General features: G+C 41.5%; 1 protein-coding gene across 3 annotated transcripts in view; it reads right to left on the bottom strand.

The window, feature by feature from the left end:
* The window catches only part of VPS54 (VPS54 subunit of GARP complex), a 54,257-nt gene that overhangs the window by 1,095 nt on the left and 36,849 nt on the right, over nt 1–16,313 (bottom strand). For all 3 annotated transcript variants that reach the window (XM_075706702.1, XM_075706704.1, XM_075706703.1), the window contains 8 exons: nt 15,725–15,837; nt 14,335–14,398; nt 12,057–12,162; nt 8,587–8,674; nt 6,851–6,972; nt 6,659–6,739; nt 2,916–3,023; nt 1,852–1,946 (listed from right to left, as the gene is read on the bottom strand). In XM_075706702.1, coding sequence (XP_075562817.1) covers nt 1,852–1,946; nt 2,916–3,023; nt 6,659–6,739; nt 6,851–6,972; nt 8,587–8,674; nt 12,057–12,162; nt 14,335–14,398; nt 15,725–15,837 — 777 coding nt within the window. The remainder of the gene's footprint in view (nt 1–1,851; nt 1,947–2,915; nt 3,024–6,658; nt 6,740–6,850; nt 6,973–8,586; nt 8,675–12,056; nt 12,163–14,334; nt 14,399–15,724; nt 15,838–16,313) is intronic.

Here is a 16,313-nt window from a genome sequence, read left to right as displayed (position 1 = left end):
ACTGCTAGGTGTAAAGCTAGTTACAGGGAAGGGAGATAACGCGTTCAGAAAACTCAGCAGGAATTGGGCATCTAAAACTTCTATTCTCTTGCTGTAATCCCAGGCTTATCTACACTTAAACCCCCAATTCCATTGCAACTCGGAATATTAATTATTGCATTATTAAATTCTATATCCTGGAAGGTTAATATAAAAGCAATGAAACAGCAAAACAGTTGCATTGTTTGTAATAGTTTACACAGAGTCAAAATCCCTCATACATTGTTGAAACATAACAGGGGATGACAGGAACATGACCATGGTGTTTCCAGTTAGAAAGCAGCAAGATGTAGGCACAGAAGTTGTATTTTCATAGTAAAAAATTATCCAGGATTCACAGACCTGGATTTTTACTATTATTACAGAAACAGGTAGTTTAAAATAGGATGAGGATCAGAAAAGCATGTTCAAAACTAGGTCGGTGAAGATCTGCTGAACAACAGCAAGCGAAATCCAGTGTTTAATTTTTCCCTTCTCAAAAGGCCCCGACAACACACTCCCGGAGAGCTGCGTTCTAACGCAAGCAACTGCTGCCATGAAAGAAACAGAAACAGACTTGGGGCATTACTGTTTCCAGCTGCAGCTGAGAGACCCGTCCAGCAGCGAGGATGGCTGTGCTGGGACATACACCACCAGCAGTATGTCACCAGGAACACTTGCCCCGACACTCCTATCGAAAAGGGATCCACTTACACCGTCCAACCACAAGCATCAAAGAAACACAGGGAGCGGCACAAGGACAGCACGGCACGCTGGTGTAGGACTGTGCTAGAAAGCCCAGTGTGAAACACTCCTGAACACACTCTGGGCACTCATTTCAGCTGGGGCTGCTGCAGCCTCACTCCTATTCAGTAAGCTTGTCGGCTTCCAAACGCCTTAGTTAAGTGCCAAAGGCAACTGGATGTTACCTTGCGAATACACCACAAGTACAAAAAATGATTTCAGATAAACTCTTTCACGGAGTGCAAGGATGAATAAGCTTAAGCAGGATAAGTAAGAATAAATTGGACAGGAACAAAACTCTTCTTCATTCCAGCAACATTTGAAACATTCATGAACTTCCTTCTCTGGCTTCTTCAACCTAAGACAATGCTTTCTTGCATGTGGGCAGGCCGGCTGAATTTCACCCCAACCACACTGCAAACAAACACCCCCAGGTCATTAAGAACAGTTATAAAACCCACCGTTTCAGGGCACAATCCAACTTACGATGGGATTCAGCCTGCCAGAGGCTGTACGCTTTCCTGGGAGGTGTGGGACACCAGGCACAGCCAGCCACACCCCCTCAGGAGAGGTACCACTGACCTGTTTTGGTGATGGAAGGTTGGGCTGAGGCAGGAAAGGGGGAAAGCTCTGTGAGCATAATCTCTGTTTCAAATCTAGTTCTGCTGTAAAAACAGTTCCCGTACAGAAGCTGCCCATTGCACAGATGAAATACCATTTTTACTTTGCTAGCACCATGAGTCACCATCCATATTACAAAACTGCTTCATGAATCACGCAATTCTTGCGGATTAAACTGTGGCTACTGCTGTCACACAAAAAGAGAAAAAGTAATCCACAACCGAGGAAACCTACAGCAGGTTTCCAGTAGGACAATGCCCAACTCCCAATCTATTACCAAGCTGTTTGCATTCCTAGTTACTACAGAAAGGCACAAGTAAGGTCCTTTACTGTAAAAAAGCTCCCAATGGCACACAGTAAAACACAGAGCGTGGCTGGATTCTGCAACCACAACTTTCTTGCAGAAGACAAAGCCTGCTTATTTAAATTAAACAGTAAAAAAAAAAAAAAAGAAGTGCCCAAACATACCCATTCAGAGGTCCTCCGTCATTGACTACGTTTAGGTGGGCCAGCTGCCTCTTCAGGTGAAGTTTGTAGCTTGCGTTAATTCTTAAAAACAACGTCTAGAAGAAACCACAGAACCAGAGTAAGGAACCATCCCCATGCTTGCATCACTGCCTACAGAGAGGAAATACGTCGCAAACACCTTCAGTCACTAACCTTCAGTTTTGTTTTTGCAATTCATGTGATTTTCCCTTCTGCCAATCCTTTGGCCTGCTAATCTTTCCAGCCACATACAATATATAACATACAGGACAGTATACACCCTCACTTATTTGTTACATGTTGCACTCAGAGGTACATCCTCACTTGTTATGTGTTGCAATTAGAGGACACATTATTTGGAGCATGAATTTTTCTTCCCTGTTGTCTGAAGCATCTAGCAACTTGTATTAAGCCCAGAAGATTACAAATCTTTTTCCTATACTATAACTACTTAAAGTCTTTTTTTCCAAGAGAAAAAGTGAAAAAAATTCTGAAGGGACCATTTAATTTAGTGCAAAAAGAGAAACTACAAGTGTATTCAGCGACTGCATCAGTCCTTTCTGTCCTTAGATTTACAACTCTGCAGTAGCAATAACTGCAGCAAAATACTGAAAAAGCACATCTGGTACAATTTGGCTGCATAATACATTTAGGGACCTTTGGAAGCCACTAAGTTTGAGGAGCATTACAGAAGAATTCCCTAAAAGGGCTATACTCAAGCCCCAGGGTGTTGCCACGTGCGCAGAATTTCAGCACTAATTCCTGAATTGAAGATCCACCTCTCTAGATATTAAAATGAAGCTCAAAATGCTGGAATCAGTCAGTTCTTTTTGTGTGTCTCATCGTTCCCCCTGCACATCCAAACGCTTACTTCAGTTCAGACCGAGCTGTCTGCGTGACTGCTGCCAACCCCTTTAATGTGTGGGTTTCGCAAAGACTCAAAAAAGAATTTTTTGTCCCCTAGATAAAGCAGAAGTCTCTCTTGTTACTGAGTTCATGTGCATTTGTAAGTGAGGTGTCGCATGAATCTCAAAAATAACATTCACCTGAGTTTGCTCATCAGGAAGGAGATCATATATAGCTTCATGCATCTTTGCCATTTGCTTGCAGATATTCCTGAAGCATGCCGAAGGAACAGGAGCTTTCACTTCATACTGGAAATAAAACCAAAACCAGTTATTCCTTTCTGCCACCTTAAAACAGTTTATAGAAGAGAATTTCCAACAGCCATCCGAAGCTCTGCATTGCTAATGATGTCATGAATCAAGGCTCATTTAGCATATCACAAATTAAAATGGCTGCTGGGCATGATCTGATTCAGCCAAGGACTAAAATCATACAATCTTTCTTTATGAGCAAGCAGTAACATTCAAACCAGTACAAACTCTGAGGATTTCCCAAATTCATCTATTCATCTCTGTTAGTTTGAATTGCTTCTCTTCGCTCATTACTCTTTGCTGGTTTCCATTACCCTATGAATTACAGATGCCGAGAGAATAACCACTGTGCCAGCTACACAGATGCATGCTATGTGGCCTGCTAGCTGGTCCTCTCCTTCAGATTAGTGCGAGTCAGTGACAGACAAGCAATTCTACCTCTGATGAATATGCCCCTCAAGTACTTCAGGAGAGAAAACTGCTTCTCTAAGATCACATATATCCACATTTCTGAAGAAACAAGGAAAGGAAAGCATAAGAAATGGAAGCCACTGAAAATTCAATACTGGCCATAAAACCACGAAAACCAAACAAAAACCCCACAAAAACATTGCAGAAATAGCTTGGAAAACAAAGCAGAAAACATCCCTTCTTTCAGTGACTGAGATCAAGAAACAAGACGCTGGAAACCACCAGGTGGCAAGAGACTTATTACAAAGGGAACAAAACTCTTATGTCCCCATCCCGGATAGGGAAGATTTGAATGTGATTTTGGAAGCACTTTGAAAAACTGTCCTAGGAACAGTGAAGCCAGCTCTTCAATTCCTAGTGAAAAGCCTGTGCTAGCACAGGCCTGCATTAAACACTGGTAGGTTGCCTTCGGTATGGTGATACTTCCCCACAGAGCCTTGCACAATTCGGTGGAAGAGCTGAATCATTATAACTAAATTATTTACAAACAGATGGGAGCAGATGCTCTCTTGTATGCTAGCCTGAATTGTGAAAGAGAACAAAGAATACCTAAGTGTGAGAGAAAAAAAAGAAACGGGGAGTTTTGGGAAAGTCTTTACAGAAAAGCCAAACCGATGACCTAATTTTGACAGAAGTAGCAGAAAAATAGTGCTTACTGCTCCAGGAGCCCTGCTCCCTGCATGGGACAACCACACAGCATGCAGGATTGTGCCTCAAGACATGAGAGTTAGGCAACAAATGATTTACAATTTACCGGTATGCTGTAAAGCCAAAGGGCACTGGCAAGCTGCAGCAATGGCTCTTGCATGACTACAGACAAATCAGACTCTTCATTGTGACGGGGGAAAAGCAACAGCACCAGAAAGGAACATGAGCTCCAGCCCTGCAAGGTGCTGGCCATTTTTATCTCCAGCTAAGGTCAACAGCGTGTAATACCATGAGGGATCAGACAAAAATTTACTGCTCTTCTGTCCAAACAGTCACAAGACAGCAAGCTCCAAGAGAAGCTAAGAACTCATACTGGATTTTTTCCACAAACATTTATCCCTTTTTAAAAACATCTTTTTCACTTGTTAATTATAGCTGTTAAATACCCCTGTTCCTGTTTTATCTCCCTGCCAAAGTTAATAGACACATGCTGCGAACTGTCCGTGCTGTTGTGAGATGCCCCACTGAGTGCACGGCATCATCACGGTGGCACTGTGTGAACACAGCTCCTGTTCCACAAAGCTCCCAGAGGGAGCAAGGCCTGGAAATGCAAAAGTAACTTGTCCACATTACCCAAGTGCCAGGTCTACGTCCCTTCTACTGGACCAAACCGTTTTGTCTCCTACAAAGCAGGTTTCTAGACCACGCAGTATTTGTTTTAAAAGCATGCTGGGACACGCACTGCTCTGAAACTTGCTTGCCTACTCATTCAGATTTACACACTTTAAAGCAGGTGACCACTTTATCCACAAGGCACTGAAATATTTAGACTCTCACAAAAACATACAAAACAAAGAACACACTGACATGGTTGCACTGACATGGCAATTTGCAAATTTCCTGTTTTTATGTTCTTCACAGCATTCAGTGCCAAGATTTCATTATTTCAGGAACAAGATGAGCCAAATTATGGGGTATGTTAGGAACGGAGGCAAATCAACACATGGTCTCCTTTTCTCCTGTACTCTCTGGGTTGCATTCATGTGAGCCAGGCACTCTCACTCAAGCCTTTAAGAGCTCTAAAGAACAGGAATATTCTCAGTTTATATCTTGTGCCAGCTCACAAGAGGAGAGTGGCCTGTAAAGATGGAAGGACAGTAAGGGATGGATACTTACTTACTACCATTAAGAACATAAACCATGCTACTGGTTTGTTGTGGGCTAACTTGTTTAGAATCAATAACCAAAACTCTTGCACTTGTCTTTTATTTTCAAGAGCTAAGAGGTAGAGTGACCAAAAAGCCACGTTACTTCATACAACAGGTATTTTTATGCAGGGCAAAAAACCAAAAAAGCAGCAGACCACTATTTGGATCTTTAGAAAAGGGCATAAACATGTTTTAAAAAGTGTAAACACAACAGGGGGCAGGGAATCCTAATTTAACTGCTTGGGCTTTTTTTCCCCCTAAGTTTAAGTAACACTATTTGATAGCCCAAGGAAACAGATGAAAAGAAAAACCACAACATAAAATAAACAATAAAACAATAGAAACAGCAAGGAAGACAGAAGTGTCGCCTGTTAGAGCTGCCTCACTGCAGCCCCCATTCGCCTGTCCCCAAACTATGCTCCACCAGGGAGATTCTGCGTTTCTCATGAGCTCCTATGAGAAAGAGGTTCGCCCAGGCCAATCAATCAAATCCGTCAGTAAAGAATTAATTTTTTTCTCTCATGAAACAGCTTCTTTTAAGAGCACAAGATCCAAAGCAAAACACTAAGCTTTAAAACCTCATGTACTTTATCCATCAGATCTGTGGGCCCAACAGGTCCCGTCTTGGGGCAGCCTCTTTCAGTGTATTCTGCCTCGAGATGAGTCAGAGTGAGTGGATCCAGCCCAGGACCAACCTGTTCCACTGATGAGTCTTCGAAAACCAAAAAACACTAAGAGCACTTCATGAGACAGCTATTAGCGTTGCTACACAGCAGAAACTGCTAAGCACAGACCTCTAGCCCCAAGGCCTGCAGCCCAATAGAAGAGCTGGTCCTTCCCCTCCAAAAACTCTTCCTCCTCAGCAGTTTTTTGCTGTTTCCTAGCTGCAGGAAATTATGCGCTCCCCACTTCCAAAGAGGCACCATCAGGAAGAGCAGGAAATGGGAACTGGGTCAGCCTGACTCCAGACAAGAGCTGTCAGTGGATAAAACTGCCGAGGGTAGGAGAGCACTTCAGTTTCTAAACAGCAGAGCATCTGCACCAGCCAAAGCATTTCTGTTACTGCTGAAGGACTAAATGAACAATTTTTTTTGTGGGGGTGAAGGCAAACAATACCCAGGTGGCAAACGTTAAGACAAAACACATTCACAAGTACAGCACAAAGGTTTGTGTTTATACAGTTTAAAGAAGGTCAAACAATTCCTGATTAGGAAAGTTTAAGACTCCATTTGAAACATCTAGACTGTATACAATGAGACCTCCAATTGCAATTTAGAGGGTATAATTATTTCCATAAATCATTACCTTGGATAACAGTTTGTCAAATAAGCTATCCATTATGGCAACAAGCTTTGCTGAAATTTCAGCTATGTGGTCGTGATAATCCTGTAATGGAAGAAAGCAGGTTTTATTTACTATCTAATGGCATTCATATTCTTCAGAGCACAGTTGAAAAGCAGAACTTTGCATTTAATTAGGAAATGCCAAAAGAGTTACCTTTGTAATGTGGTCAAAATGCCTGAGCATGCTAAACTGCTTCGGCTGCAGTCGAGCTTCAAAATGAGCCCTGATAATAGGAATGTAGTGTACGATTAGCTGTAGGCAACGTGAAGAAAGGGCTGGAAATCCAGAAGAGAGAGAGGGAAAGAAAAAAATAATTATTACACAAGAAGAGTAATTTTGTATAGACTGTATCTCCTTTGAGATACATAACAGATCTGACACAATTTAACAAAAAATTAATTTAAAAAAAAAAAAAAACACCCCGAAAAAAAAGGATGTAAGCATTTGTTTCCACTGGGAAACCCCACACAGTGAAGATCCCAGACTAGTACCTGGCTATTCACACTCACCTTCTGTAAGATACGGGATAAGGTACTAATTTTACAAGAGGCTTTAAGTCTCTACTTGACATTCTGAGCCCTGAGCACACGCAGACATCAGAGAGATCTCAAAAGACCTGACTTATGAGCTACCTAAGCTTGGCAGCCACATTCTCAAGGCATCAATATTTCTTCTGTGGGAAGTGTGCATAAACACTCTGCCCTGCCAATGCTGAGCTGCCCAGAGCCAGCTCCTGCCTGTGGTGCCGGCAGGATTCCTAAAACTGAGCTTCTCCTGTGCCCACCAGGGCCTGAGCTGGCAGCAGAACACACAGTGGTGCCAGAGTGGTCACCACATCGGCTAAGCCTTCTGGAGCAAAGACCTGACCCAGCTTTTCTCTGCTCACTTGTGTCTGCTCCAATACTATGGCCCACGGCCCCTTGGCGGGAAGCCTCTCAACCCATCCTCCTCAAGCTATTCCCTTTTTAAAAGGGAAATGCAGACTGGTAATCAGGACACCCTGAAACATGGGAACTGCCAGTTCCAACACCTGCTTCAACCCATCAACCAAAGGGTTGAACCTTAATTTCAGGAGATAGTTTAAAACTGGGGATCTTGAGCAGCACATCAGACTTTTCTGTAGCATGGAACTGGGCACCTAGTTCTCCCCAGCTTTTCAGAACAGCTAAAGCAGTCCAGGTGAGTAAGTTGGGGCTGGCAATTCAGCTAAACAGCTGCATGCTGAAAATGAGAAACTCTAAAGCCCAAATCATAATTTGGATTCAGCACACAGACACAGTTACCTGACTGCGCCGGGACACTCAGCCACGTGAAGACTATCTATTTGATTCAAAGCCACCCACAGAAATCATTTCGCGCATTACTGACATGTGGTTATAGACCGCAGGAGCTGTATGTGGACACAGTGTTACAGGATACAGCACCACAGGGCAGATGGGGTAGCACAGCTCAGTGAAATGCACGGGGAGACACGAGTTTGGCTGCATTCCTCTACCTACATACCTCCAATCTTGAGATCTGAACACTAAGCCGCTCCCAAGCATGGCAGTCACCACTGAAAAAGTAACTACACCTTCCCCCAGTCAAAACATTTTCATGGAAAACTTGCTAGCCTGTGTATTTGTTCTTACGTTTCCTTCATGTAACACAGTGAAACTTTACATTTAGGAATTTGATGGATTTTAGTGCACCCCTTAATCAGACAATTCACTAGCTTTTATACATGTTTTACTCCCTAACCAGCAAGGTTTTATGTCACCCTCTGTGTTCCATGCATGGCAGCACAACACAAACATAGCTTATCATAAATGTTTAGGGTTTTTTTGTGGGTTTTTTTTTTTAACAGGCAGGAGAACAAGCTTTGACATTTTAAATATAGAAATCCATACCTAGGTTTTTTGTAGTGATTGTTTTCAAACCAACAACTTGTAATGCTCCAGCTCCAAGTACTAGCTGGCAACTTCTAGAGTTGAAATACTGTGAGAAAGAAAAAGATAGTGAAAAATTATGCTGACTCTTTAAGAACTACACATAACCAGAGCTTAGAAATACCATCAACAGAATTCTGCAAGATTAAACAGATTATTACAGAATAAGTGAAGGCCAGTACCAGAATTCCACATACTCCTTGCTACAAGAGGAGTATGTTAACTACAGAGGACTGTTAACTAGTAAGACAAAAGGAACTTTTTCACCACTTTCAGTAGTCACTGGCCCATAGTATTTTTTTGACTCAGCTTATGCTAAAGCACTCAAGGCAGTGTTTCAGCAGAGGGAAGCAGAAACACTGTTATAAAAACACAGCTGCTCAGTGATTTCAATTCAGTGACTAATTTCTGCTTCTCTATGAGACCTTTGGGTGAACCTTCTCTTAGTGTGAAAGTAGCAAGTCAGACTTGCTGCAGACTAGCTATGTTCAGCCTTACTTTGAAAGCCATACCCAAGAATGGCTTTATACTAGAAATCTATAAAATGTACTTCTCAAACCAGGGCCTTGGGTGGAGTGAAGAGTAAGGATCTCACTAGTTTTGCTAAGTAGAGGAGACAAGTATAATATCAGAACAGAAAATATCAAAAGACCAAGTTTCTGCTCTGGCACTAGACCCTCCCCACTGCTGATGTTAAAGAAAACTTGAAAGCACTCAAACTCACTGCTGCTGAGGTGGCTGAATCTGTGTTTGTAACACTATAAAATACCAAGATTAAGAAATGATGCACAGAAGATGTTAGGCCATGCCAAAGAACAATTCTGTAGGAATTCCAGGTATAGTGCACGGCTCATGACTTGATCTTCCGAACTTAGTTCCAGGAGGAAAGAAGTTATCATTAAATGCACACAGGCCAGCAGGGTCTCTGGGCAGTAAGACAGTTCCTGTTAGGGTATTCTGTCTTATTTTGGAATTCTGCTCCACCACCCAGCTTGAGACACCAGATGTTCTAGACTGGCTTGGGTGATGCAGTAGAGACAGAGGAGCTGTTGCTGCTGTCCTCCATTCCTGCTCTGAATGGAGAGCAGAAGTCCCAGGGCTCATGTTTGAACAAAATTGTCCTGTTGACACTGGGGTGGAAATTGGGAGGCAAAACCTGCAGAGAGCTGACCCTTTCTCTTGCACCTAAAGAAATTCACAAGACATTGTGACAAGGTTGCCCTGCAGCTTGTGTCTGCAACACAGCGAGTTTCCCTCACAATACAGCTCCTTTTTTTGAGGGCCACAATCCTGCTTCACAGGTCTTGCTTCACAACACAACAAACCCAAAATTTCAAACCTCCTTGAGTAAAAATAGGAAACAATTTTTCTGGCTATTGCCTGGAGTTAGTCATGAAACTCAGGACCAGAGAGGATATGCCGTGAACACCACATACCCACTCTGGGCTTCCAGAGTGGGGTATCCAGGGCCAGGAAAGAAACCCAGACCTAACGCCACAACTGAACCCCCAACCTGAGAGAGGCATAATCTACTCTGCTCTCAGACAGAAGTCAGGATCTGAAACTGTCTGACATTCACTTCCACTCCTCCTCCTGATAAGCAAGACCTTTTCTTATGCACCCTGGTGGACTTTAGAAGTAGATCCACTGAGCCAAAGACAGATACATCCTACACAGCCTAAGCTCCTCTGAGGTATTTAGCTCAGGTTAGCACCAACTCATTGACTGCGTGGCAGACCATTAAAAACATGCTCTATAAAGGATAGACACTCATACTCCCTCCCTGCCTTTTGTAGATATTACTGTTACCAGATGGCCTGTTGCAGACAAAGCAGCGAACTAGTAGCATGCCTGAAATATCAAAAGAGCAATACCCCCTCCTTGTGACTGCTTGAAGGAAAGCATTTCTGTGTTCGGCACCATGGCTGCCAGCGTTCTCTCGTCTGTACCAGCTAAACAACTCCAGTAATTATGATTGTGTTTTTGTTCATGCACAGGGGTTATTTCACTCTGGTTGCAGCTGAAGTCCAAAATGGCCTGGAATTTCATTACCTGGGAACACTTTGCAGCTGCTGTCACAATAAAGACTAGCGCTCTCTACCTTCAAAGCTTGCTAGCTCTGACAGCTGTCAAACAAAAAAGTGTAGTGACTTGCAAGGACACCCTGAGTGGCTCTTATTTTGTTCGAAGTATAATAAATGAGCTTTTGTTTTTGCTAGCTGCTCTTGTCATCTCTCCAATTGACGGCACCTTGCTGCCAGACATACAATAATTAAACTGCACGTGATGTTTGAATATCAAGGAATAAAACACAAATCACAGAGCTAGAACAAGATATGGTAGGGAGAGAGAAGTAACGCAGAGATGCAAGTCTGGCCAAGTTTGAGGCATCTGCTGCTATTCTGCCTGCCTGCGAAAAGGTGCTGCAAGACTTGAGTGAAGCAGCAGCTCGAGAAAGAGAGGTGAAGAGGGGTATCCCCATTCCAAGACTGACTGATTTGCCTCGGATAGTGCTTTCAAAGGGGAAGGTTTGTGGATGAATCTGAACGATGACTGCAGGGAGGAGTGTTCCTGCATCTGGTTATTCAGGTAAGAACTACCAACGGGAAGATTATTTGAAGGTCCATCTCCTAGGGTGTGTTTCCCCTCCCCTGTGTCCCACCTTATGTAAAATATACTTTTGGAGAGTAGAATCTCTTCGTCTTTTATTGATTATGCTTATGTTCAGAACTCTAATACCTGATATAACCTTTGTGGTCAAAGACACAAGTGAAGACCTTGAAGCAAATTAACTGCTAGACTTTAATATATATATACACACACACATATACACACGACAGTTTTAAGGTGCATTCATGTACTCCTTTTATTATTGTTTACTTGTATTACCTTGCAATATCTGTGCATAACCAGCTTTCCTCTTCTCTAGTGAGAAATAAATGACAAAAGGTCCTGGTCTTTCATCATCTTTTTTACAACAGAAGCTTCATCCCATACTATTTTTCATGCTTCTACTGACTATACCTCTACTGACTTGTAAAAACAAAGGGACTTGTTTCCATCCTGAATATAGATATATATATATATCTGTGGCACCTGGGATCAAATTGCTTCTTCTTCAGCAGCATTAATCCTACACCCAGCCTGAAGGACAAGCAGCTATGACAAACACTACTAGATGTGATTTCCAATATTCCAGGTGAACAAGAGGAAAGACAGCCTTCCCAAAGTTAATTCACACAGCAAATGGCATCTTTAACACCCTTAGCTTAAAAGGCTACCTTATGGCACAGTAACAAATGCAATCATTTCTAGACAATTTATATTATTTATATGAAATCACAAAAGCACATGAAGCATTACAGAGAGTAAGACATGTTATCTGCCTTCAACAGCTCTGATTAGCACAGATAGTAATTTTGGAGTCATACCTTCAGTAAATCAGACAGGCGGGTAAGCATGTCAGTGGTGATGGAAGGAATGTTATCCACACACTGGCAGTACTCAAGGATTATTCTTATTAACAGCAATACTGTCCTACAAGAGAGGAAACAGCCAAGTATGTCATCTCAGTGCACAGAAGATGCTGAAAAATCAAAAACAGGCCAGTCACGTTGATAGAAAGCTACCTAATGCTAGACTTTATAGCATTAAATAAACCCACTAACTGATCTGAAGTAGAAGTAAAACATAAAAGAAGATATACATAAAGATGGTTATAAAGAATACCCATTCCACAGGGTGGCATGTGAAGTACTTAACATATATGAGAGAATATCTCTAACATTCATTGGTATAACTTTTTAATCTCCAAAAAAGCTACTGTGGAACTAGAAGTCTCCACGTAGATGTTTGCACAGGAAAAAGTCCAAAGCTACTTTCTTATACTGCTGTATAATTCTGGCCAACTTTGAGCAAGTATAAAAATCCACACAATGTAGACAACCAACAACCACCACTGAAAAGGATGTAATGAATGCTAAGGAGTCACAAACAGAGAAGGCAGCTGTGAAGAAACAGCACCAAATATTCAAATATGCTCAAGACCTGTGACTTCTGCTGAATTCAGGAAGCACTGGAGAATTTGGGAGCTATTGGATGGAATTAAGAAGGCTCCACAAAGAGCAGGTATGATCCTTTGAATTCAAATACACAGAAGGTAGGAAAACTAAGGCAAGATCAAATGTTCAGAGCAGATACTCTAACATTTCAAAAAGTTAAATCTCTTTCTTTCTTTAGGCTGTAGACTGCAGAAAGATGATGAACAATGAACTGAAAATAAAAACCTGGAGAATTTTGGGGGAACATCTAGGCTTTTTTTCATGAATACATTTTATTTAAGTAAAATGAAACTGTATGTAGAAGTGTGTATAACTGAAGTATTTGCATCAACATGAAGCTGACAATTGCTTCACGGAGCTACATATAACAAGTTTCGAATGAGCAGAGATGAATTATCAAACACATCATCTATTAGGTAAATTTTATGCTTTAAAGCATGTTCAAATGCTCCTACTCAACCTGAAATGCTCTTTCGCAGTAGTATCAGTTGGCTGGCACAGAAGTTCTGAGCCATCAGCTTCTGTTTCTAATTGAACAATGATGCATCATCATGAAGCAACTCATAAAATGACAACTGGTCAAAGACATTATGTAAATCAGAACTTTTACGTTTGGGATAGATTGATGTTAGGACTCTGGGGAGTGAGATCTTCCAGGTTTTACTCCGTCCCCAAAACCATTCTTATGCATTTTTAATGCTTAAGCCTCACAACCTTTGGAAACGCAGCATGCTTTTAAATGAAAGAAGTATGCGAGTCATCATATATTTTAAAATGTCTTTGATATAACCAGCTTTAAGAAACTATTTTCCAATCCAAAGCAATCAGGATACCAAGAAACAGCGTATGCAACTTAAGATAGCCCATATCTTATTTCTTATTCAGAATAAGATAAGCAATCATTCAGTAGTGGACTCATATTTTGGGGTTGTTTAGCCTGCAGAAGAGAAGGTTCTGGGGAGACCTTATTGCAGCCATTCAGTACTTAAAGGGGGCTTGTAAGAAAGATGGGGACAGACTTTTTAGCAGGGCCTGTAGCGATAGGACAAGGGGCAATGGTTTTAAACTAAAGGAGGGTAGATTCAAACTAGACGTAAGGAAGAAATTTTTTACAATGAGGATGGTGAAACACTGGCACAGGTTGCCCAGAGAGGTGGTAGATGCCCCATCCCTGGAAACATTCAAGGTCAGGTTGGATGGGGCTCTGAGCAACCTGACTAGTTGAAGGTGTCCCTGCTCACTGCAGGAGGGTTGGACTAGATGACCTTTAAAGGTTCCTTCCAACTCAAACTATTCTATCATTGTACGGTTTTGCCAGAGATAACCTATATTGCAAGAAATAACAAGTGTGCTATGAAGACAAACCTGTATTTTCATGACTCTGTTTTCATGAAATAGCTGGAAGAAAAACATACTCAAATGAAACCATAAATTTCAGCCTAGGCATTCAGAAAAGAAACAGCATTTTCATGTACAGAAGAGCTTGCAACGTTTTATAACTGTTTGGGAACTAAGGTGAAACCAGTCTGTGGAAGGAGAGGGCTTTTTTTATTTAAATAAGATTGCTAAAGCTGTTAGTATTCATCACAGTTCTTCTCAAAAGTTCTTGCCAACTAACCCACTGCTAAGAGAAAAGAGTGCATCTTACCCAACTGTTGCATATTTTTGTCCTTCAACAATAAGGAATTCCGTTGGCTTTCTTTCTTCAGGAGCTAGTCATTTTAGCAAGAAAGGAGAAGAGGTGAGTTGAACTAAAAACAAGTACAAAAAAATGCTAGTGTCTAAAAAAATTTAGTGTTCACTTGCTAAGGCTTGGAAAAAAAAAACCCACAATCAATCTTTGGAGCACTGCTGTCACTTACAATATGTATTATATAGTTGGTCACCCGTTATTACAACCCATAAAGTTACTTTATTATCTGCTGGGATTTTAGATCAAAAATCCCCCAAAGTCCCACAGTCATTATGGACTTAGAAACTTCAAATACAACAGGTTACAAATAGAAGAAGAAAAGCAGAAATAGTCACTACATTTTCTACTATACATTCTCAAATGATTTGCTGTGTATATTAATATTTTAGCTTCAGACTACTACTTCCTCCGGCTTTGTAGTAGAAGCTCTTACTGATGCAGTTTTTTGTGCTAAATTTGATGCTGCCAGTTTCCTATCTTCTTGAAGGAAGCTGCAAGAGCTTATTTTAAAAGCAATGGTCGATGAGCATATTTTGGTGTCATGTTCCACAACTGGAGCGATTATTGCCTAATACGCTCTCTGTATCTGCTGTATTCCTTTTGGGGGGTTGGGGTTTCTCCACCATGGCATTACTGTATTTTCTTCCTTCTCATCTATTGCCATTTTCCTTCCCCTCCATGTATGTTTTCTTCCTCTTCTAGCTTTTCACACACATGCATCACTGCAATATTGGATGAGTGTCCCCACAAGGCAAGAACACATTATGCACTCCCATTTTGCACATGGGGACATGGGGCATGAGGAAAAAAAAGTGACTTGTCTGAGGTCAAATGGGGTTTCTGTGGCAAGGTAAATAATTTAATGTACATGAGTTTTCACTTCCATGAGCAGCCACATAGCATGCTGCCTTCATCTGAACAACTGGCAGATGAAGCAGTGCGAAGGAGTACGCTTTGTTTAACACAATGGGGGCTGAGCACACATGCACACTCCTTGGTCCTTTGCAACACTTCAGTGGTATGTTCTAGGGAAAGACTGAATTTCTGCAAAGACTGTAAGCCTCTACACTGGGAACACCTGTATAAAAAAGTAGCTCCCTCCCTGTACTAACACTTAAATGGGTTTTCAAAAAATAAATAAATAATCTCTTAAGGTCAGCACCAGATATTTCAACATCGGTAACAGGAGGGAAAAAAAAAAAAAAGTATCAGCTTCTTTCTGATCCCCCCAGAAGACAGCGAGCAAACACAGATCAAGAGTGACACTGAAGTATGTCCATCAACATTCAATAGCAGCATTTGCTGATAATAAATTCAGTTAGCAGTAGGACTGCAAGATACACACCTGCTGGTTTTTTTTCAGGGAGAGAAATTCTGCCATCTGACACTGAATCGACAAGATCCTGAAACTCGGCAGGAACTTCAGCTTGCTTCCAGCGCTCGTTGTCCAAAAGTAGGCTAGTTATAAACACAAAAGAGAGGAGGCTGAGAAAATGAAATGCCTTGTCTTGACACTTCTCCTGCCTGCAATACCATAGAATCAGAACTACAGTAATTTAAAAAAAGCCAGTGGCCCAAAATGTTATGTTATTCATCTTCATTACAAAGAGGTGCCCAACAATTGGCAGTAGCAAAACAGAAAGACACCGTGTTGGCCTGGAGATCTCACAATTTGTTCATTCCATCTATCACAGAGGACAAAAGACTACACTAGGCAATAAAGAGCCCTATGAGATCACTGCCACTGAAGTAATGTGTAAATACTGGAATTTTAAGAGCTTTTGATGGATGAGAGGAAAAAGACTTGATGTATGTTACTGGGAAGGCTGTTCCCCAAGTGGTTTTTTGGTTGGTTTGGTTTTTAGTTTGGTTTGTTTTTTTTTAAAATTGTTGTTTTCGTTGGAGGTTTTTTGGGTTGTTTTTTTTTGTTGTTC

This window comes from Pelecanus crispus, chromosome 3, assembly GCF_030463565.1.
Source record: "Pelecanus crispus isolate bPelCri1 chromosome 3, bPelCri1.pri, whole genome shotgun sequence".
NCBI lineage: Eukaryota > Metazoa > Chordata > Aves > Pelecaniformes > Pelecanidae > Pelecanus > Pelecanus crispus.
Note: the sequence above shows the minus strand (reverse complement) of the source record. Positions and strands in the feature narration are given on the sequence as shown.